We start from the raw sequence: 24,653 nt of genomic DNA, 5'->3' as shown, positions 1-24,653 counted from the left end.
TCACTCTCAGAAAAAAAGTACAAAACTGGGGAGGTACCCTTTCAAAATGTACACCTTTGTACCTTATTACCCCTAAAATGCATAATGTACCTTTTATAAGTACCTAAATGGTACATATTAATACCTTTTGATAGGAGACCGGCCTAATGTGTCGAATTGCCATAAAGCAGTTTGTGTTTCTCGCTCGTTCTCGCTTCTCACGAGACTTCCTATTTCCAACTTGCCTGGACGTTAGTCCTGATGTTGCAAGGTTGGTTTTCCGCCTGGGAACACTGGGTGGAGTGGGGAAAGTAACCATTCTCTCCAGAATAGGTATTTGAACCACACTTTTATCTATAATTTTTGATATGTTTTGGCTTACCTCAAGGGTATCCAAGATGTAGGTGTCTTTGTTTCCACAGTATTTTCAATTTTGATATTTTTAGGTCAAACCGTTCTAGTCTATCAGTCATACACTGGAGGTTTATGGGATCCTCCTCAAAGAGCATGCACAGAGAAGTCAAAATTAAATATGATTTAATGACTCGTAAATGTAAGTACACATTGATGGCCTAAGACAAAATGAACAGTATTTATATCGTTTTTATCTCTTGTAACCACAGCCATGTTCACATAATCTGAAGGCCTACAAATATCAAAATTGAAAATACTGTAGAAACAAAGACACCTACATCTTGGATTCCCTTGAGGTAAGCTAAAACATATCAAAAATTAATTTCAAAGTGAACTATCCCTTTAATTTGAAATAGTTGCCAACTGCCCCTTTAAAAGTTACCAAGAAAATGTAGGGTTTAGGGTTAGGTAACAAAATGTATTTTTTTGACTTTTAATTTAACCTACTGACCTATCATTTTTTTTTCTAAATATCTTTTCAAAAAACTTGTGCTGATAATGATTTATGATGACCAGTCTTCCTAAAATCCCTTTGTAGCCACCAAACCCCAGTTTGAAAATTCCTGTTCTATACTCACCATTTATTTCTCCATGTGTGTTTACCACATCTTTAGATAATTTAAGCATGTTATGACCCTTCTATCGAATTAACTTTTATTTTATTTTATATTATTTATAATAAAATAGTCTTTTATTAGAATCGTTATTTTCATGTCATGTATGTTTGTTATTCAAGGGCCTCTTAGTTAATTCTTTCTCTGCCAACTTCTGTATCATTAGCTGATTCCTGCTGAGTTAATGGAGCCTTAAAACTCCAATGTCTCTCTCTTGCTTAATAAAGAATGTTTATTTTACATTTGCTTTTTTAAAAAGTTAAATCTTGAATTATAACCTGTAATTATTTTATAGTCACTATATGGCCAGATTCGGAAACTTTTTATCATATTTAGATGAAAATGCTGATTAGAAATGCTGTCGTTACTGTTTCTTTCTTTTTTTGTCTCTTTTTATTAAAGGTCAGAATGTTTCCGTCATCCCTAACTTAAGGCATGTCTTGTCAGCAGTGGATTTGTGATCACGTCACATGTACCTGTATGTGTGTCTTTAAAATCTGACCACCGTTATTTACACCATCCCACGTGGCAGGTGCTTGTGGTTTTTACTTGTATTTGATGACCTGATGTAGACGAAGTCTGTCTGCCCACACAGCTATTGAAACTCAATCTCAGATAGTTGTTCAATAACGTCCCGTGAGTCACAGTAGTGTCTAAAGTGCATAGCGGACGCCTGTACAGCATGGAATGAAGCTTCCTCACAGGCCTAACATCAGTCATCATGAACAGACAGTCTGCATTTCTCACTTTTTCCATTGCTGTGTGTTTCTCTTGCTTTAGAAAAAAAACTGAATAGACTCAACAAAATGTATTAGTTTACATTACAAATCATGCAGCAAAAGTGTTTTGAGATATTGTGTAAGGAGTGTGTAAAAATAAGTCTTTATTAATCGGTAATCTGCCCTGAAATCATAAAAAAATAAGTTGTTTTGTTTGTTTTTTTTATGCTGGAAAAGGTGTATATATAAGTTTGTCATTTTGTAAAAATGTAATTGTTTGAGGCTCATTACTCTAAAAAGCCTACGCTTGGGAGGAGGGTTACAACATGTTCTCAAACACTGTGACACTGAGGGATGTTTTTACAGAGTGAAAATGGCTATGAAAACATTTTCCCATGTAGCATTATAAATGAAAGCGGCAGTGGTTCTTTTTTAAAACCTGGAATCTGTCATTTAATTACCTATGGAAACAGTAAACGAACATTTCATGTCATTTCATAATGTTGTGTCTAACGAGTGACCATGAATTGGAATATTTCAGAATAATGTGTATTGAGAGAGTTTCCCATTTAGGAAAGTTTGCTTGGAAGTCATTTTGAAGTGTGTGCAATGGAAAATGCAGATACCAATATTCCACTTGTATGTTAAAATACAGCATGTCATGTTATTTAAAAGTTTCTTGTTTTTGTGTTCATGTGCATAAGTTCAAATAGACTGTTGGGAATACAATGCCCACACAAGGCCTAGACTGGTGGGTGCATGGGGTTCAATGCTGCTTCAACTGACTTAACCCTTCTGGGACCCAAAGCACGTGGTGCATCCTGAGTAATTATGTTTCAGCCATGAAGAGAGTGCAAGAGCTTTCTGAGGTTCAGGTTTCATTATACTATCTTTTCGCCTTCCAGATCTCTCCTATGCACAAGGCAAAGCCTCATTAACACTAAATCCCACCACTGCTGTGTATTAAGTTGGGGTGGTGATGGTTTGGTGTGAGAGACCCGGGTTCGAATCCACTGTGAGACACCAATGTGTCCCTGAACAAGACACTTAACCCCTAGTTTCTCCAGAGGCGTGCGACCTCTGACATATATAGCAATTGCAAGTCGCTTTGGGTAAAAGCGTCAGCTAAATGAATAAATGTAAAATGTAAGTTGCATGTGACTGGTCGTATTGGTGCAAGGCAGGTTTTTATTGTGTCACTAATGTTATTTGTACAACTTCTGTCTAACAAGTGCTGTTACTTTTTTCTCATTTATTGTAGATGTGGACCTGTCGGTGTGCAAGCACGCTGGGCCATCATGTTGCACGCGAAGAATGGAAGACAGCTACAAAGCGGCAGTCCTGAGAGACACCACCCAGAGCATCAGATCATACAGCTTTGAGCTGAAATATCTCATTTCTGCACATGCCATCGCCTTCCAGGGTATATGGATGCATGGATGGATGGATGGTTGAGGGATGAATGGATGATAGATAAATGAAATGGTGAAATAGTGAAATGGATTGATAGATAAATGGATGAATTTATATGGAAAAGCTCATTGGAAAAATTGCCTCTATATGTTGTATGTGGATAGGTACAAAATGTACTTATACATACAATTCACTGCAGTTTCTGGTTGAAATGAACAACCTTTTTCATGAAAAATAATGATTACGGGGGTTGATTATTGATTGTTAATAACACATGGCCAGATTTGCTAAACAGAGCAAATTAGCGTGAGAGCGCACTTCCATAAAAGCACAGATGGGAGTGGAAAGAGTGGAACTGCAAATGAATGAATACAGACGCAGTGGGATCATTTCCATTAGGACCGACTCAATCTACTAAGAGCAGCACTAGAGCATTATCGTAGAGCCGCTGATAACCAGGTGCAGGTGATCTACTAACATCACAGACGCAAAATGGGTTAAGACATAATTTTTTTGGACATTAGGAAATGGCAAAAACACCAAACCTTAGTAAATGTCATTCATTTAAATTAGAAGCCGACCGATATGTTTTTTTTCACGCCGACACCGATCTTTTGAAATCCGGGTCGGCCGATGGCCGATTAATGCTGCCGATTTATTTTGGCCGATTTTTGGCTGATATTTGCTTGGTTTTTAACCTCTATTTGAAAGATGAAATGTAAAAGAAATGATAATTACTTAACATAGACATTTTATCCTCTCAAAAACTGTCCTGAAACATGCTTACTTTGTTTTGTTTGTTGACGGACAAAGACAAATGGACATAACCTAATTATCACAAAAAAGGAGGAAAAAAACCTGATTTAATTTTGATTTAATTTATTTAATGATTTGATTTGATTTAATTTTTTATATATAAGATTTATTATATTTTATTTAATTTAACTTCTAACAATATCGTATTTCAGTAGTAAATTGCTGTTGAACGACAAAAACAACCACCAGATCGGAAAAAGATTTTTTACAAAAACTTTAAATGCACCACAATGCACCATCCTTCTGTTCTTCAGACAACGGCATCCCGCTGTTCGACCTTTTAGTCTACAGTGAAATACAGTCACACTTTACACTGTTTGGCCAGCATTTTAACCATGTTTAATCCAGCTACTAACTAGCGGTCAGTGTTGTGCCTGAACGCGTTCATTGAATGATAGTTCATGAACGCGTTCATATTTAGGTCTGCTGCTCACTCGGCTGGAAAATGACTCTAGCGGCTCTAACACTAGGCTGCCCACAGATGCGCCTGCCTAATAATCGGCTTGATACTTGGATATTGGCCGATGCCGATTATGTTAAAAAACGCCAAAAATCGGCCGACCGATTAATCGGTCTACCTCTAATTTAAATACTCTCCTCTCATAAATGTTGTGTCTGATAGGGAAACTCCCTACAAATGGAAATACAATAAATTCATCCAAAAAATAACTGTCCTGGCCTTTTCAGCGCAAATTTTTCAGTACGTTACTTTAGTAAATCCTCACAGTAGTTTTTTAATGCCAAAAATGAACCTGGATTTGAATGGATATATAGCAAATTTCTGTGTACCTCTTTGTTAAACCGTAGTTTGACTTGTTTAATTGGTAGAAATGGCATAGTGTTTTTTCCCCCATGTGGTTTGGCATATTGAGATTGGTAGAGACACTTACGAGTTTCATCTTTGGCGCTGGTTGTATGTGAACAGGAAGCCTCTTCTCATCGTCTTGATTAAAGGCCCAGATGTGACTTTTAGGAAAATGTGAACTAGCTGCAAATATTCAGAAGCATTTAAAGTCTTAAATTAATTATGTTAGATTATGTTCTATAAAGTCTAGTTAACTGAGGTTTGGTTGGGTTTTACTGCATTCATTCTTTAGAAGGGGAATTCAAAGTACTTGCCCACACTCTCACGAGTGTCGAACCCAGTGGCCAAACCATAATCGGCAGTGGGGCTTTAAAGAATCTCAGTCGTATGCAGCCTTGTGTGTGCTTTGGCAGAGAGCACCGGTTGTTATTAAGGTCTTCTGTCAGTTCATTCATGAGTATCAAGCTTTGGTGTGAATGAATGAGCTCTCACATACACTATTTCAGTCCTGCGCTCAGGATACACTAATTTTAACACGATCTGTGGCCACAGTAACTCCACAGAAATGGACACATACTCTTATACTTTCTACATCTCACAAGAAGGTTGCAAACCACATACATAGTTTTTGGTTATGCTCGTCAATCATCCCTTTGTCTTTCCCAGACCGTTTTCTTTTGGCAACATATCCACAAGACGTATCCAGATTGTTCACTGCATTCCACTGATGTGTTTCTTCTAACGCTTGTGTCTCGAATGCGGAGATATGCGCAGAAGGTTTCGCCGCCGACAGGTCACATGCAGTAGGAATGTTCAAACAATGGAGCTGATCGCCTTTTACGGCTGCTGCTGGTGTGTGTGTGTGTGTGGTGTCTGTTTGAAAGACTGAGAAACCTATAGTCTTTATAGTGATTTATAGATTCTCAACCATTGTTCTTTAGGTTCTGTATGGATCAGGGTTAGTGAGGAAGATTGGTTGTGCCTAATGTTTAACAAAAACTTTTGTATAAACATTCATTCACTTTTAATAGTTAAACCCTCAAGCTTTTATTTTGACAGAAAACTGCAGGAAGACCTTTCAGTTTATGTAGCAACAGGTTTACAAATGTTTTTTTAGGGCTGTCAAACGATTAATCGCGATTAATTGCATTCCAAATAAAAGTTTGTGTTTACATAATATATGTGGGTGCACTGTGTATAATTATTTTATATATATATATATATATATATATATATATATATATATATATAAATACAGACTCATGCTTGTATATATTTAAGAAATATTTTCATGTATATACTGTATATAGATTTATATATAATTTATATATAAATCTAAATATTTTAGATATAAATAATATTTTTTTTCTTAAATATACATGCATGTGTGTGTATTTATATATATATATATATAATATAATTATACACAGTGCACCCACATATATTATGTAAACACAAACTTTTATTTGGGATGCGATTAATCACGATTAATCTTTTGACAGCCCTAGTTTTTTTTATTTATTATGCTGTCCACAAAAATGTTGTAAATTATGCAAATGTGAAACTTTTCATTTACTGAGAACCTCTGACATACTGAAAACACCGGATCATAAGATGCTCGCCTTGGGATAGTTCACCCAAGAATTTCAACATTTCTGAGTCATCATTTACTCTAACTCATAATGTTGTTTCAAAACTCCATGACTTTGAAACTACACAATTGGGTGAGTACATGACTCATAACGTCTATAACTTTTAAAATCTGTAACTTCTTTAGAAGATATTTGTTAAAAAATGTCTCAGTGTTTGCTGTATAGTTCACCCAACGAAGAAAATTTACTCAGCCTCTAGTTATTCCAAACCTGTATGAATTTCTTTCATCTGGAGATATTTTGAAGAATATGGGTAACCAAACACTTGATGGGCTCCATTAACTTCCATAATATGGGAAAAATATTCTTCAAAATATCTAATTCTGTGTTCAGCAGAAGAGAGAAATTTATACAGGTTTGGTACAACTTGGGGGATGACAGAATTTTCATTTTTGGGTGAACTACCCAAAGTTGTCTTCTTTTGTTTTCTGCAGAAAATTACACGAGAGTGAGTAAATAATGACAGATTTTGGGTGATCTATCCCTTTAAGAATAATGTAGAATATGTATATATCGCCACATATTTGCAATGATTGTAAGAATTGTTTTCTGTAAACAATACAAGAGACTGCAAGAGACATTGTCTCCATCCTGGATTAATAATTAGCCTGTGGCGTACAGACATCCTATCTGATTATAGACTTAATGTAAAACTTAATTAGAATGTTGATTTTAGATTTTCCATCATTACTATATGATTATAGATAGAAGGCATGTGTTTGTTTAGGTTTCTGTCGGTGTGTGTGAATCTGTCTTTTCTCATCTCGTTTAAGGAAGTTCAGTAGACAGTTGATTATCTAGCTTCATCGTGACAGTGGTTATGTTTGTAGTAATAAAGAATTTAAGGGGTTATTAAGGATAATGTGTGCTCTGATCATCTCAGACTAAGGAATCACAGAATTGAAGAGAAATTGGTAAAGGGATGTTGAGACACTGTCCGTGAGAAAACGTTTAATAGACAAAGGCTTTGTTTGGAATGTTTAAAAATGCATAAAAATGTATTCTTACTCTATATTTGGTAATTTATCCAGTTCCAGTGAATTAATTACTTAACAATCGAAATATACTTGTCAGGGTTATTATTTTCGAGTTGAAATAAAATAAAATCTAAATATTAGTTGAAAAACTTAAACTAATTGGAATTTAGAAATGTTACCTCGGCGATAAACTGAAATACAGTTTAATTTGAAACACTAAAATTAAGTAATTAAGTAAAAATTCATTATAAAAGTAACCAAAACTTATTCCGAAATAAAATAATTTGAACCTAAATAGCAATCTAAAAAAACAGCTAACAGCTAGTAAAATGACAAAAGTACATGAGAAAATTAACATAACTCAAAATATAAAATTATAAGCTAATAAAATTGAAAATAAAACTGTAATAAATAATAAATAAATGAACACTGATAGGGTAATTGTCTAAATATCTGATTTTTTTTAATCCCCTGTCTAGTGTGTTGCCTTATTATACATTACTGTGTAAATGTGTAAAAAAGTCTTGTGCATTGCATTCCATTGAGATACCGAATCTCACTGCTTTTAAACTGCACATTTTGCCAAAATTGCCTTGTTCATTCTGATGTTTGATGGAATGGTAGAATGCCATTCTGAACAGATCCAAAGAAAGGGAAACAATAGCCGCATTTCCACTGCCGGGCCAGGGCCGGGCCGTGCTAGTGCGTGCCAGGGCCAGTCGCGTTTCCACTGTCACTTCCGGGGCTTGATCGGGGCTTCCTCAGGGCCAACGGCCAGGATTTCTGGCCCGTCGAATACCTTGGGCCAGAGGGGGCCAGCTCGGGCTAGAGGCGTGCTCAAGGTAAAAGGCGGAGTTTATCGGTGTTATGGAACGTTATGATCTGAAGCAAGATGCACATAGGGGTGTCCATGTTTAACCGATTAACCGTTTAAAATTGCATAACATTTTAATTTGAACTGTAGGCCTATGCCAAATGCTGCGCAAAAATATATAGGCTATATATAGGCTATATCGACGAATTTTCAGATATTTGTTTGATTTTTTGCCCCTAAACATTTAAAATATTTGACAAATTAATATGAAAAAATATATATATTTTACTGGTTTTCTGAGGCCAAATTAGAACCTGGAAATGATATTTTCCCTGCAGTGCTGAATGAGAAGAGCCGTAACCACAGCCTACAGAAAGGGGATTATAGGTGATTTATAGGCTATAATAAATGTGTCTGATAATAAAATAATATAAAATAATGAGGCATTAATTGTTTATTAATAAACTATTGTTTTCTAAATGATTTTCGGCTAAAAACATCTCCATCTCCGGATGCACATTTAGAGAGAAATTAATTAGCTACATAATTACATAGTCAGAAAGATATTGGCTTTCGATTCGAATTTGTTCGTTTTAAATTGGACATTTAAAGCTTTAAGCTTTAAATGTCCAATTTAAAACGAACAAATTCGAATGCGGTGGCTGTTTCAGGTCTTGCGCTTCAGTTCACGGAGATCATGAAGCGCGCCTTGATTAAAGCACAACGTTTTCTTGTTATTGTGAGTTTACGCAAATAAATGTATTTGCGAATAATTTATTATTATTTTCTGTATGACCAGAAATGAAAGAGTATTTTAAGTTGTTTCCACTGAAAGAAATGCAATGAAACTGCAAGTGTTCACATGGGCGTCTTATTGTGTTTATTTGTGTTCTGTTGCTTTTTTGGATAAAGGCGTCTTCTAAATATGCAGCCTAATAAAATGTTACAATAATGATGATGATGGTTATTATTATTATTATTATTATTTGCAGACACAGAGTTTTTGTGAAATGGACGTTTTGCTTATTTTCAATTGGCAATTTCAGTTTGAAGGGTGATGGAAATGCGGCTTTAACTGCTCCGTACTTGCTGCGTTTTATTTCTATAAATTAATTTCGTTTCAAATGGGGTCCAATCAGTTATTAAAGGTGTTAAAAAATTAACTCTGTATCTCGAGGTTGCGGCGTTTGTTATTTGTTAACAGGCGGCGTTTGTTAACAGGCTGCGGCGGTTCCGCAGCCTGTTATATCGCGCAAAAAATCGCTGCTTGAAATGGAGAATCGCCTGTACTGGTCTCGTGACACTATTGCAGCCACTGCGGCAGGTGGGTTAATACACATGCTATCTTCCTAATTAAAAAAATAAATTAATTCATAATACCCGCTGAAATGGGTTGGGTTTTATGACGTTTTATCCAGAAAGGCGTGTTAGGGGTGGGGTCTGGGGCAGCGCTGTGGGGCTACTGGCCCGGCAGTGGAAACGCAAGCCCGGTGCTTGAGGCCCGAGGCCACTAGCTCGGCTCGGCTCGCTGTTAGCTCTGGCCCAGCCCTAGCCCGGCAGTGGAAACGCGGCTAATGAAGTGAAGGTAGTCCCAGGAGCAGCAGTCAGGCCCTTTCCTCACTGGGGTTCATAATGACAGTGACTAATTGTCTTTCTCCCTGTGGCCATAGGTAAGTGCACGAGTGAGTGTTTCTATGTCAGTGTCCTCAATTTTCCAAGGTTCAAAATAACAGATGGATGTTGCTTAAAGGGTTAGTTCACCCAAAAATGAAAATTAAGTCATTAATTACTCACCCCCATGCTGTACCAACCCCGTAAGACCTTCGTTCGTCTTCGGAACACAAATGAAGATATTTTTGATTAAATTTGAGAGCTGTATAACTACCACATTGGCTCCTAAGGGACTGCCTCTTGACGGCCCAGAAAGTTGATGAAGAAAATGATTAAATATCCCAAGTGACTACCGTGGCTCAACTATATGTTTATCAAGCGACGCGAATACTTTTTGTGCGAAAAAACAAACAAAAATAACGAGTTTATTCGACTATTTCTTTTCTTCCTTGTAGGCCAGAAACGAGATTTCCTTAGATTTCCACGACGCATGCGCGAGAATTGCGATCTGAAGTAGTGTAAGCAGATAGCAATTCTCGCGCATGCGTCGTGGAAATCTAAGGAAATCTCGTTTCTGGCCTACAAGGAAGAAAAGAAATAGTCGAATAAACTCGTTATTTTTGTTTGTTTTTTCGCACAAAAAGTATTCTCATCGCTTGATAAACATATAGTTGAGCCACGGTAGTCACTTGGGATATTTAAACATTTTCTTCATTGACTTTTTGGGCCGTCAAGAGGCAGTCCCTTAGGAGCCAATGTGGTAGTTATACAGCTCTCAAATTTAATCAAAAATATCTTCATTAGTGTTCCGAAGACGAACGAAGGTCTTACGGGGTTGGTACAGCATGGGGGTGAGTAATTAATGACTTAATTTTCATTTTTGGGTGAACTAACCCTTTAAGATGGAGGACTAAGTGTAGAGAAGAGGCAAGAGAAAATGAGAAACTCACATGTTTGCATTTACACACAGCTCTGGAATGCTGTGTGAAATTTAGTGCCAATTTCCACGAGTAATTGCCTGTAAATCTGAAGTAATTATTGCTTATTTGTCAACAAATCATGCAGTTCAAAAAGGTGCACAGTTTTGCTGTATAGCATGCCCTTTTTTGCCCCTGCTTGTAGATGTCTTACTACACCATCTGACTGTTCACAGCTTAGGTACATTTCTGTTTTTTATATAAGATTTAATTTAAGTTGTGATTGGGGTGGCATGTTAGACAGCAAACCCTTGCACCTCTTTTCACTTATCAAACAAATCGTATGCCGCTCACAGCGTAAGGCATGGGATTTGGGCCTCCAGTGCTTTAAAACATTTCATAGGACACTAAAGTGTATCGTATTCATGGAAAGTGCCAGTAGAAACCTCATAACTGCTTAGCAGTGACAGTATAGTAGACGCCTTCTTGGTGGCATCCTGCCAGTTGTGCTCTGGGGAAACCCTTCTCTCTCGCTCATTCTCCTTCAGTCTTTCGTTCTGTCTGGCCTTTTTCTCTCTTTTCCCATTGTTGTTATTCATCTTTCCCTTGTCTTCATCAGTGATCGCATGACTCTTAAAGTCTCAGAGGAATCCCCCTCCTCTTATACGTACTCCTCCCAAAGATCATTTGGCCTTTTTGGAGGGTAGATTTATCCATTGACTAATTGAGCTTGCCATGTTACTTCCTTAGCTGGCCCTGGACCACAACTTGTGTCCCCTAAAGAGGAAAAGAAAAATTTTGAGTGAGATTGGATTGAGAGAGAGCGGCAGTTTGGCCTGAATTGACGTGTTGACCCAAACCCAAAGTCTGATGTCAGTGGTGAGTGGGCTTGGGACAGGAAGTGATGCTCATACCGTACCTCTGAGCAAATTTAGTGGCTTCAGCCTCACACGCAATGCACCTGCTATGTCATTCCCATGGTAACAGTGGAATGGATGGATTCTAAACATCCCATCTGGCCCCTGCTGTCCAGCTGTCGCGAGATGGAGTTCTGGGAATGATGCTAGCCTGTTGTTCACCATGCAGGACAGAACGAATGCTTTTGTTGTTCAACAAAGGTTAAAGAAATATTTAGAGTGACCCAGCTGTCTACGTTCCCCTAAAGACCGCATGCTGAGCACTTCAGAGAAAAAAAATCAAAAGCAATTTGTCTGGAAATGTCCAACGTCAGATAATGAGAGACTGTGGGGTAAACAAACAAAACGAGTGACTGAAACTTTCTGTAGAAGTAAAAAAAGACAAAAAAAAAATAGTTGTTCACTGGTTTTACATAGATTATGTTAGATTAAATAAACTGGTCCAATCTTGTCTAGATGGTTAATTAATTGAACTACCAGGTAGTAGACCTGCTTTTCATTTGATTGACCATCATTGCACTAACTCTAAGGGCCCTATTTTAACGATTTAATCGCATGGTCTAAAGCACTCGGCACAAGGGCACTTAGGACGTGTGTGATCCACTTTTGTTAGTTCAATGACGGGAAAAATGGTTGGCATGCCCGGCACATGGTCTAAAAGGGTTGCCCCATTCTTAATGAGTAATAAGTGTGTTTTGGGTGTAACATGCAGTAAATATGCACAGTCTCATCTCCCATTCCCTTTAAAAGCCAGTTTCGCTCGCTCCATGGCGGATTCGCTATTTACATGACGGAATTTGCAAGCGGAAAGACTGAACGCTTCTCCAGAGAGGAAACAGGTCTGCTTGTGCGCGAGGTTAAAGCGCGCAAGCAGACCATCTACAGGACAAGCCGGATTCCACCATATCTTTATGTACTCATTAATAATCTTTTACATTGTAATCCTTTTATTTTCAATATTTGTCTAGTTTGTGTGCCGCTGCACGTCTCTTTGTGTTTAATAATCAGAGTGTATGCTCGTTATATACCCGCCTATTACTAATGCGCTCTTTAAATAACCAAAAAAATACTGCGCCATTGACCAACAAAAACCTGGTCAAAAGTCAGTCTATTTCAGTTGCCTCAAAATAGCAACGTGTCAACAATACGCCTGAACACTTCTCGTTTTCAGACCTGCGCACAGCTCGGTGCAAATGTATTTGCTATTTAAAGAGTAACTAAACCCTAAACCAACTTTTTAGTTAATGATCTGTAAGAATGGATCTTTATTAATGCTGCGTTCATGTGCTATGGTAATTATGGTAAATACCAAAAGCCGACGTGGAAAATGCACATGAACAACCCCCTCATGTGGTATTTTCCACTGGGCAACTCGTAGAATATTTTGATGGACGAGTTGCCGAGATGAGATAACCTTTGACCATTTCAAAATGGCGGAGAGCACCGCAAGAGTCGTGAATGGTAAAAATATATACTATTCATGATCTAGAAAATATACAGCATATTATTTACCTTTTGAGTTTTGATAAATCATTTTCTTGCTGATGCAGATGACGTAAGCAATCTAAAATAGTTTTAGCTAAATAAGAGGTCTGGATCTCCATCTTTTTACCACATTACGACAACAAAAGCACTTGAACGCAACACACTGGTAAATACCAATTCACAAGTGGAAAATATCCTACTTTCCATAGCACGTGAACGCAGCATAATTCCAGTCATTGAACTTTTGACATTGTGTATAAAGTGTAACTTTTATGACGTTTGTGTATAAAGTGTTTTATTTCTACAATATATGGTGTAAAAACGTCTTAGTACTGCCCTCTTCAGGTTGAACGGTGGCTACTGCAGTTGAATTTTCCTATTGGATGTTCCGCACTTCGTGACGTACGCAGGTTTCAGCTCACCACGCTCTTGGTAATTTGCCAGTATAAAAACCAGCTTGTTTCGTCAAAACCACTGTAGCGAGTCAGGAGTTGGAATTGTGAGTATTGAAAACGATCAGGATAGAGTGTGTCCGCTGGGGTCTGCCCATGCACTTTTTCAGCATTTTTCAAATATTGCCAGTGGGGGGAGTCAGGCTATGACCAGGGGTTTAGTTACCCTTTAAACAACGTGGTGCAGGATGTGGAAAATGATAACTGCGTCAGGCTGAAACTAGCAACTAGCAACTTGCGCTGCATTGCGCCAGGTGTATGATAGGGCTCAAAGCATGAGCAATAATAGTAATAGTGATGCCTACCCCAGAAAACTCTACTAATGAAAGATGTTTGAAAGGGAAAAAAACAGGAAATAAGAGTACAAGTAGTGTTTAGGCCAGGGGGCGTCTGAGGAGAAAGGGAGTGGCATCATCTCCAGAGTGTCATTGCGGCCACTTTCACACGGCTTTTAGGTTAGCGTCTAGCTGCTTCATGTCTCATTATTCACTTCATTACCTCAGACTGAAATGGACAACCAAACACACGATCCAAACCCAATCATGGCTCAAACTCTCCACCCTCTCTCCTTTTCTCTTCCAAAATCATTAGAGAGGGAGAGACAGAGAAGAGATGGTGGTTTGATTTCCTGTTGTTCAGTCTTTTCCAACTGCATGGTGAACCATTTTTCAAGAGAAAAAGCTGTCACCAATCATCACTAACATGCTTGAGATGTCTGAACAGCTGGCACTACAAGAAAGTGTTCTGTTGGAAGAGAAAAACGTTTTTCATGAATTAAGGGATCATCAGTCCTCCTGTTACATATGCCTCTTCCCGCCTTTCTCTCTCTATTTTCCCAAGTGTCTGATTTATACTTGATATACAGCCGCATTTATTTGGAATAGATATGTCTTGTAGCATTATAAATGTCTTTACTGTCACTTTTGATCAAATTAATGCATCCTTGTAGGTTTGAAAACTTTGCATTTGTGTTTCAAGCTTGAAGATTTTTTTTTCAAGACTAAAAAAGACACACATATGCATATAATTATGGGCAACAAAAGTATTTCTAATCAGTTGCTTTCCAGAAACAATTTGCTTTTATACCGCAATTTACCGCATTGTTTTTTTGACTGCATGTGCAGAAGTGGACAATGTTGATTGGGGTGTTTGGATAAATTATCGGTGCAGCGATCTGGAGACCGACGTCACTCACCTTTAACCAGACAAGCTGATCACTTGCGCACACACACACACACTACATCCGGCATCTCAGGAATTGTGTCTTAGTGACTTTTGATATAACGGTGCAGCCATTTTAATTACAATCTGATGAGAGAGATATTGGTGATACATTCCTCTGCACCCTCCACCTGTTTCCCTTCTGACAGCAAAGACGCTGCTGAGGGGAGGGGATTTGAAGTCTGCAGCAGTTTTGGACAGGTGGTTACGTCTAGTTTATCTCCTAATGTGTAGCATTAAGTGCTGTTGATTTAACCTTATGTGCTCACATGTTTGTTGAACTCAGAGTTCAGATTTGAGTGGATTGAGTTGTAATTCATTTCAGTATGGTGCAAACGAATACCTTTAATTGGCTAATTTTATTTGAGCAGTTACTGCATATGAACGGCACAGTCTAAAAAAATGCTGGGTTGTTTCAACCCAAATTTGGGTCAAATATGGACAAACCCAAATGTTGGGTTAAAACTGTAATTAAAAAATGTACCATTGAAAGTGAAAGTTAACATTTTAAATGACATTTTTAACCCAACATTTGTGTTTGTCCATATTTGACCCAAATTTGAGTTGAAACCCAGCATTTTTAGAGGGCGGTATTTTATAACTTATATATATATGATTTAGAATTAAAATACATTCTACTTCTGCTTATTTGTTTATTTGTGATTGATGTCAATTTGTTCAAATTGATGCATTTATTAGATGGATCTTAATTTTCTGGATTGAAACTCGCATCTGTGTGTTGGAACTTAAGCTAACCATTAGTCCAATGATTGCTTTTTTTGTACACTTAATAGCACCAATAATGTCTAGTTGTAGCAACAAGCAACAAAATCCATTCCCCATTTGTTTATCAGCAAATAGCAGACATGTTGACTTAATTTCAATGTATTTCTCCATCTTGTTCTTCCGTTCTTCAGCTTCTCTTGCTGAAGTTGCATTTGGTAATGTGACGTGTTTTTTCATCACAGCTGTTTTAGTCAGAGGACAGGGACGTATGTATTGTCACTAATTAAAGTGGGATTTTATAGCCCCCCTACAGAGGTGATGAACTCATATCTGCATCTGACCCATATGAAACACAAGCCCTTGGCTGGATTACGGGGCTTTCTGGGGTGGAAGATGATCGACAGATGATGTACTCTTCATGTCACGAACCAGCCAGCCCCTCGAGCTCTCTAAGTGCTGACCGCATTGCCTTGTATTTAGGGTCTTGGCCGTGACAAAAGTGGGTCACACTCACTGTGGGTTATCAGGTTTACTGGATCAAACTTGTAGTTTTACAGTTGTATGTTTAGTACACTAAGTGGTGCATGCTATCAGGGAATGTTTACATATCCCAGAAGAGTTGTGATGTGGAAACACCATTGTCTTTTATATCTTATCTTTCTATTATCATTTTTCAGTTTTACTCATCTAACCGAATCCTTTCGCCAGCAAACTGCGCGTTTAGGAAATGAGTCTTGATCATCAGGTGGATTAATCCTCTCTAAAAGCCTTTAGTAGACCCTCTTAAGAGGCTATATAACATCCAATTACATGGCTGTAAATCTGGCTCCCATCTTTGCTCACTGGCGTTCCTGCAACACTGCAGTTCGCCAGCTCACAAACCAGTAACTTACAGTGTTACTTTCCTCTGGAGCCCAGTCACAGGGATTAATTCTGCCATAATAAACCTTTATTTCTCTCCATTGAGCTCATTTGGATTCAGAGGAGAGGCTTGAAATGGAATACTAGCGTATGCTGTGTGGTATAGTTGCTATACTGCCACTGTTTTAACAAAGTGTGATAAGTGTTTCAATCTGTTGTTTGCTACTTTTGTCACGGCCCTGTTGTTGTTAAATGAAAGAAGTAGATTCACAGTCTTCGTTCCTATTGGTAGGCACTGTGCATTTGCAAACGTTTGAATATTGCTGAACTTTGTTGAATCACATAACCACCTCTTAAATGACAACTCAATGAACCTTTGGTAGCAGTCGAACCACGTACGCCGAGCCAAGTTCTGGCTCGTTCACATCTCACCAGCGCACTTGGCTCGGTGTTCGTGGTTCGACTGCTCAAGACTGTTTTCCAAAGATGGCTCTTGCCTGTATTCACGAAGTGGACTGTCTTTCAAAAATACAGTATCTTATTATTAAACTGTCTGTACACTTACAACGTTCTCAATGCTTCGGTTTGCATGTTGGGACCCTGATTATGCTACAGTGTGAGTGTTGGGCTATTTTGAGCCTTGTTAGTGGTATTAACTCGCAATTTTTATTTTCATTACTCTATGCCCCATATACTAGCGTTATAAGCTAAACAGTTTTCAGAGATAAAACTTTTTACATTTTTATAATCATGAAAACAAATATCAGAGAATGGTTGACTAGGTACCGATGATTTATTAGATCAAAGGTTCATTTTGCGCCGGAGTTCTCCTTTAAATGAAAATTAGTAATTGTTTTGTCACTGCATCTCATTGTTGTTTCGAACTTCATCCAATTCAGAATGGTGTCAATAGTCTGCTCAGAAATAAATATGATTATTTTTGCATTTTAAAATTTGTATAAAGATGATTTAACTTTCAGCATGTATAAAAACTATGGCTAATTAGTCTTTCCATGCTTATTATAACCGCATTTGGGCTTGTTTTTGCATAAAGGTAGGGGGGGAAATAACTTAATGACTCAAGTTACTTATTTTAGACCTTTTTTGTGAGATCTGGCAGCATGTCGTATTACTTCTGGTTTGAAGCTCAAATTGAGCATATTACTCTGTTATGCAGTGTTTCTCAACCCACAAAAGCCTGATCAGTAAGGTTGAAATACCTTTTTATTAGCTCTAAACCTGAGTCATGTTCCTCAGACATGATTAATTATTAATGTTATTTATCTGTTATTTTTTAACTGCATTTATTTTGATTTTGGAGTGATTGACATTCACAAATTTGGGGAAAAAACAGCTTGTTTTATTAAAAAAAATAAAAAATAGCCAAAAATACCCAAAAATGCCAAATCCAGTCAGGCATTGTTTTTTCTTTCTTTCCTTTTTCTTTTTCTTTTTCTTCTTATTTTTATTTTTATTTTTATTTTTTTTTGTGCTGAATTAAAACATTCATACTTTCACCCAGAAATCCTATAGCTTTAGCACGAAACAGGTCATGTCAGTCCGTGAGGTTTTTCTCAAGATCATGTTTTGTCGTGTATGGGCTCGTTTAATCAAGACAACTGACTCTAAATAAAGATGTGTGATTTTCACTTAAGTTTCGCAAAGTTGCAAAGCTGAACGTTTCGGAGAAGTCTGTGGCAACTTTTTTAGTTTTTTACGCAATCATATTTCTATCAGTTTGTGAGATCGGCCACAATTAGTGACTACTGATTTTCACATGCTATTGGAATTATCGTAAATACAAGTTTCCTAGTTAAAAATTAGAAATGAATGCCCTCTCACATTGTTTTTACCACTGGGAAGCTCTGGGATAATTTTGATACCCAAGTTTTTTTTTCCACAAAAGCTACATCTTATCTTTAAAGTAGTGCATATTTACATAAAATGAATACTTATTTGAAGTGTATTTTATGTTGTTTTTTTTTTACACAGCGAAAATAGTTCCGATAGCAATGTGAAGGCATGCAGCAATTGACCTTATGCACAGCAGCACTACTTCCTGAATTTAAGCCAGCTCCTTGTTTCCTGTCTGTCATTATTGGCCAAATTGATTAATCCAGGTGTGCTTGACCTCAGTAGTCACGGCAACAATAATCAGACACACCTGAATTAATCAAGTTCGGCCAATAATGGCAGACAGGAAACAAGGAGCTGGCTTAAGTTCAGGAAGTAGTGCTGCTGTGCACAAGGTCAATTGAATGTGATTATCGCCCGAAACCAATCTGAGGCTGATTGATAGGAGCATCCCTACATAATGCAAAATATCATGAGTAGCATTCTGAACACGCCCAGAGTCTTAATTTTAGGGCAAACCGAAAGATATAATCCGTAATATGTATCTCTTCTCTACAAACCAAACAAGCCATTTAAAGCTTTGCAATTTGCCTAGTAATAGTTCTGACAAATCAAATGAACAATGTCTGGCAGTTCTGCTCTAATGGTGAAGCACTAATGGAGCAACAAATGGTTTCAGCTTTTCCCCAGCTGTCAGACCACTGTTGGACATTAAGTTTACTGCGTGTGCTTGTCTGAGCAATATCCGCCTTTATTTGGGTTTCTCATGGGAGATCTCCTCTCTTCATCCTTCTCTTTTTTTGTCTTATATTTAAACACCAATTTTCATGATCAGAATCATCCCTGATTAATCTGGAATTATTGTCTAATTCCATCTGAGCAGAATCACGTAAGCTTGTCTTTAGACGTATACGCTGAAAACAAAATAGGTAGAAACCTTTTCGTCTCAGAAGTTGCTAGGGAATTTCACTAATTAAAAAGAAATAGCGAGAAACACGTTGAATTAAATGTGATTTTACATTACAACTATAGACTGAAATACTATTTTCTTGTAAAAGATACTCTTTGTTTTCTGCCAGAGCTGTGGCGTGAGGCCTCAAAGCCAAACACATTCACCTCTCTCAACTCCCTGTCTCTTTCTCCGTCTGCTTGTCCACTTCTGGTGCTTTTACGGAGCGTTCGTGGCATGAGGCTGCCCTCTGAAATGCTGTAACCTTACACTGGCACATTCTGCTGGTGGTTTGCTGCTCTCATTCCAACCATCTCGCCTATACGGGCACACATATACACACACGCATGCACATTTACGGTTCAAATGCAGACACGAGCACATTGCGGGACATGGCAAGTGGCCTTTCCATTCCTTACTTTCTCCTTCTACAATGCTCACTTTCCTTTTTTTTCTGAGTGGCCTATTGGTTTGCATGTGCTCTGACACATTAGGCAGTGGTGCTGATATGGGCAAAATGAGTTTGAATCTGTGACATTTCACAAATCTCTTTCCTGAAAAAATATATATTTAATGTCATAATCGTCTAGTAAGTGCAATTATTCCACAGTCTCTGTGTGTGATAATGGGATGCGAAAAGTGTAACTTTTTTAACATTACATCTTCATAATGAAATGGTATGAGATTCTGAAACCGGTATATGATGCAGCAATAAAGATGTCTGTATCACATACATGTACATAGATGCATAATAATAAAAAAAAGTGCAGAAAGAGTGCCTGAACACATCCTGTGTTAACGGCACAGCTGTCGCGTTTAGTTGTTGTCCTGGTCCATTGTGACGGCACTGATGGAAGCTTCTGCAGCTTATGGAGTGAAATGGAGAGCTGTGCTTCTGTGTGTGTGTGAGTTCATATGTATGTCTGTTGAGCGGTCTCAGTTTCGGTCCAGTTGCCGCTGTTCCTCCATCCCCTAACATGCCTTCAGTCTGACATCAGTGGCCTTAGAGAGAACGGCACCCTGGGTACAGTCTGTGTGTGTGTTTAAGTGTGTGTGGTCATGCTCGACTACTGCGCAGCTGAATAGACTGGCAGCTCCTGCATTAACAAACCACTGACCAAACACAAGTCTAGGCACGTGTGTGTGTGTGTGTGTGCGTGTGTGTGTGTGTGCGTGTGTGTGAGAGAGAGAGGGCGACAGAAAAACCACAGACTAGAGCCACAGAATCCCTTTCTTTCTTTTATTTGTCCTTCCTGTGGCACAAAAATTTTGTGACTGGTTGAAAAGAAATAGTTCAGCTATATGAAAATTGTTGACATTTGCTTCCCCATAATAGGGGTGGTGAAGGCCTTTGGTGTGAGAGACCCGGGTTCGAATCCACTGTGAGACACCAATGTGTCCCTGAGCAAGACACTTAACCCCTAGTTGCTCCAGAGGCGTGCGACCTCTGACATATATAGCAATTGTAAGTCACTTTGGATAAAAGCGTCAGCTAAATGTAAATGTAATTTGCGTTAAAGTCGCAATGGAGTCTAACTAACCCTATGCGTTGCAGTATTAAAGGGTTAGTTCGGTATTTTACACTTAAAGCCCTGTTTTAAGATAGTTTCTGATGAAATAGAACGAAATTTTAAGATTGAAATTTGGACAAATACTGCTGTCCCAAGAATTTTAGGTTTCTGTGTTTCTCCATAGCGCCCCCAACCTACACAATGGTTGTGTAGGTGCACTGGAACAATCATTCATAAAACGCATTAAACTTTAGTTTACAAAGACGTGAAACTCATGAGTGGTCTGGGGTGTTCAATGATACGCTCAAAAACACAAAAATTGCTGCAAAAGATGCTTTCCAATAGGTTTTATCGTAGTTTTTGTACCAAGTCAAGTCAATGTGGTCGGACAAAAACTACAATAAAACCTCCATATAATAACCATATAACCAAATAATAATAATAAAAATATTACCAATAATACATAAATTGTATATAGTGCGTTTAAAGAACTCAAAGACGCTTTGAAACGCAAATAAAACAAACAAACAATGATGAGAGTGCTAATTATAGATTGTAGGCGAGCTGAAACAGGTGGGTTTTGAGCAGTTTTTTGTAGGTGGTCAGTGAGTCCGAGTTTCTTGGATGGGGAGTGGGGGCAGCGATGGCGAATGCTCAGTCCCCCAAAGTTTGGTGCGTTGATTTAGTGATAGGTTTGAGAAGGCCCAAGTCGGCAGAGTGAAGGCGTCAGGAGGGGCAGGGGATGCTGTAAGAGGTCTGTAACATATGGAGGTACCAAGTTATTGAGGGCTTTGTAAGTGATGAGCAGAACTTTGTAATGGATGCGCTGTTATACAGGAAGCCAGTGAAGATGTTGAAGGACAGGGGTGATGTGGTCTCTGGAACGGGTGTGAGTGAGGAGGCGGACAGCGGAGTTTTGAACGCATTGCAGTTTTTTTTATATTAGAGGATGGGAGACCATTTAGGAGACTATTGCAGTAGTCGAGTCTTGATGTAATGAATGCATGGATGAGAGTTTCCACAGCAGATGTGAGTAGGTGGAATATTGAGTAGGTGGAAAAAGGCAGTTTTGGTGATATGATGGATATGGGGTTTAAATGTGAGTGTGGGGTCAAAAATGTAACCAAGATTTCGGATCTTGGGAAAGGTGGTAACTGTATGGCCATCGATGGAGAGAGTGAAGTCTTGGGAGGAGGGGAGGACTGATTTGGGACCAATGACGATGATTTCCGTTTTATTGCAATTGATTTTAAGGAAGTTGGCATTCATCCAGGATTTTATTGCAGAGAGGAAGGTTGTGATGGTTAATACTGTGGGAGGAGTGATGTATCTGGTACTGAGGTATAGTTTTGTGTCATCTGCATAGCTATGGAATTTTATTCCATTATTATGAATGATAAGTCCAAGATGGAAGCATGTACAGTATAAACAGAAGGGCACCTAGCACCGAGCCTTGAGAGACTCCGTGATTGAAAGGACAGGTATGGTGTGAGATGTACAGTTGTTGATGGATATGAATTGAGATCTGTTGGAAAGGTAGGAGGTGAACTAGGAAAGAGCTGAGCCAGAGAGACCAAGATGTTGTAGGCTTTGTAAAAGGATGGAGTGGTTAAAGGTGTCGAAGGCGGCAGAGAGGTCAAGTAGGAGGAGAATGGAGAGGGAACCAGAGTCAGAGGCGAGCAGGAGGTCATTTGTTACTTTGATTAGTGTAGTTTCAGTAGAGTTATGAGTGCGTAATCCAGACTGAAAGGTTTCGTAGAGCTGATTGGTGAGGGGGTGATGTTTTAGTTGAGAGGCGACCGAGCATTACAGGATTTTCGACAGGAAAGGTAGAGATGGAGTGGAAGTTATTGGGGTTGTCAGGTTTCAGGCCAGATTTTTTAAGTATTGGTGTGATGGGTGCAACTTTGTGGGAAGAATCAACTGTTCCAGGTGAGAGAGAAGTTGTTGATAGTAATGATGAGTGGGCTGAGGCAGGGGAGGCAATGCTTGACCAGTGCAGATGGAATGGGGTCCAGTGGGCAGGTTGTGAGGTGGATTTTGTTGAAGTGGTCAGTGAGATCGGTTTCTGTAATGACTGAAGAGGAGGGGAGAATGATGCGAAATGGAGTGGATGAGTCAGATTGAGGGTCTGTGCTGGGAGAAATGTTCATTGAGAGTTCTTGGTGAATGCTGTCAATTTTGTATTTAAAGAAGTTGATGAAAATATTGCATTTGTCAATGGGTTTGAGTAATGAATTAACTGTGGCCAACTGTGGGGGTTGGAGGATCCAGAGTGAATGATCCTATGCAGAATAAAAAGCTATGCAGGCTGATGTGAGCGCACAGCTTTTTATCTATCTATAATGATGTAAGCTTGTAGGTGTACAGTGAGTCCAGTTTTCTTATTGGCGTTCCAGTTGTCTGCGCTCTTTTTTTAGTTCATGCAGTTCAGGAGTGAACCAGGGAGCAGAGAAGGAAAATGTACAGTAACTGTTGCAGTTTTCACTGGTGGGAGAGTATTGAGGCTGGATGTGAGTATGCAATTGTAGTGAGCTACTAGCTACTAAGAAAATGAGGTGAGACAAAGGGACTTTAGATTTCGGTAAGATATGGTGCGTGTCTGCTTGAAGTGAGGGCCGGGAAGGGTTGATGCGAAATGTTATGGCGAGATGATCAGATATGGCCAGGTCTGTGTGTGAGTGTCAATATTAAGTCCAGTAGAGCAGACCAAGTCCAAAGTGTGTCCACGGGTGTGGGTGGGGAAATTGACATGTTGAATGAAGTTAAAAATGCGTACAATTAAGCATATGTCGGAAAATAATTGGTATTGATCTGAATAGCATTGAGCATACGCATAAGGTCAGAGCTACACAGAGGGCAATGGCCATTCTGGCTAACACCACTCACCCACTACACTCAGAGTTCTGCCTCCTACCATCAGGAAGGAGGTATACCTACCGAAAATGTGCCAGATCCAATAGATATTTGAAATCATTTGTACCATTAGCTGTTGGGTTTCTCAAAAAACTATAGGACATGTTTTTTTTTTTTTTTTTTTTATCTATTTATTATCTCATGTTTTTATCTGTTTTTGGGTAAATGTGTATGTGTTGGCTACCTGTTGTGAACTAAATTGCCCCTTGGGGACATTAAAGATATTTCAACTTCAACTTCAACTTCAATGTCCAAGATATCCGTGGTGGGTTTGGAGGTGGAAGACTCGAAATGGAAATTGAAGTCACCTACTGTACGAGTAATATGGTTAATAAAGTTGTACAGAGTTGAGTTATAAATTCTGAGAAATCTGACAGGAAGGAAGGATTGGGTTTGGGAGGATGATAAATTGTTGAAAAAATCAGAGGAGTGGAGCCTAAGAGTTTAAATGAGAGGTGTTCAAAAGAGGGAACAGATGGGATTGGGTAGAGGGCGAAGCTTGACCCGAAGCTGTCATTCCCAGTGGATATGTGTATTAAGTTTCTATGGGAGCATCTGTGGATGTAACGGTGGCATTGAAGTAGTCCAAAGGTTTTTATTACAGCGTTGAGCTCTGGAGTAGCCGATGGATAACAGTTTAGCTGGAGTAGCTGGTTAGCTGAGTACCGAAAAACCATAAAGTTGTTAGTGGAGTTTTGCAACCAAGGAGGCAGGATGGAGAGCAGAAAAAGAACTAGGACCAGGTAATGGATTGTCCAGGAGGGAGGATTGAGTCGTCTTGGGCAGGGGAAGTTAGTGTAGCCGGCCGAAAGCGTGCGTGTTAAACCGATCAATCCAGCGGCGTTGTCAACTATACAATGAATCTGTAGTCCCAAAACACAGCCGAACCAAACTGGGGCGGGTTCTTCGGTAGCAGAAATGCGCAGGCGAAAAGGTCCAGGTAAGTGCTGAGGCAGTTTTGATTCAATAAGAAGTTTTTTCGGAGGGAGAAGCGGCCACCAAAACACACGGCAGCATCCTCTCCCAGCAT

The 24,653-nt window shown here is 38.8% G+C and overlaps 1 protein-coding gene across 2 annotated transcripts in view; it reads left to right on the top strand.

Annotated features, from left to right (window-relative positions):
* Nucleotides 1–24,653, top strand: part of gpc5c (glypican 5c) — a 131,148-nt gene that overhangs the window by 11,898 nt on the left and 94,597 nt on the right. For both annotated transcript variants that reach the window (XM_089131065.1, XM_039657606.2), the window contains exon 2: nucleotides 2,988–3,149. In XM_089131065.1, the coding sequence (XP_088987191.1) occupies nucleotides 2,988–3,149 (162 nt within the window). The remainder of the gene's footprint in view (nucleotides 1–2,987; nucleotides 3,150–24,653) is intronic.

The sequence above is a fragment of the Pimephales promelas genome, chromosome 5 (assembly GCF_988280905.1).
Source record: "Pimephales promelas chromosome 5, fPimPro1.hap1.1, whole genome shotgun sequence".
NCBI classification, from domain to species: domain Eukaryota; kingdom Metazoa; phylum Chordata; class Actinopteri; order Cypriniformes; family Leuciscidae; genus Pimephales; species Pimephales promelas.
The sequence above is the reverse complement of the archived record's forward strand: the minus strand, read 5'-3'. Positions and strand labels throughout refer to the sequence as shown.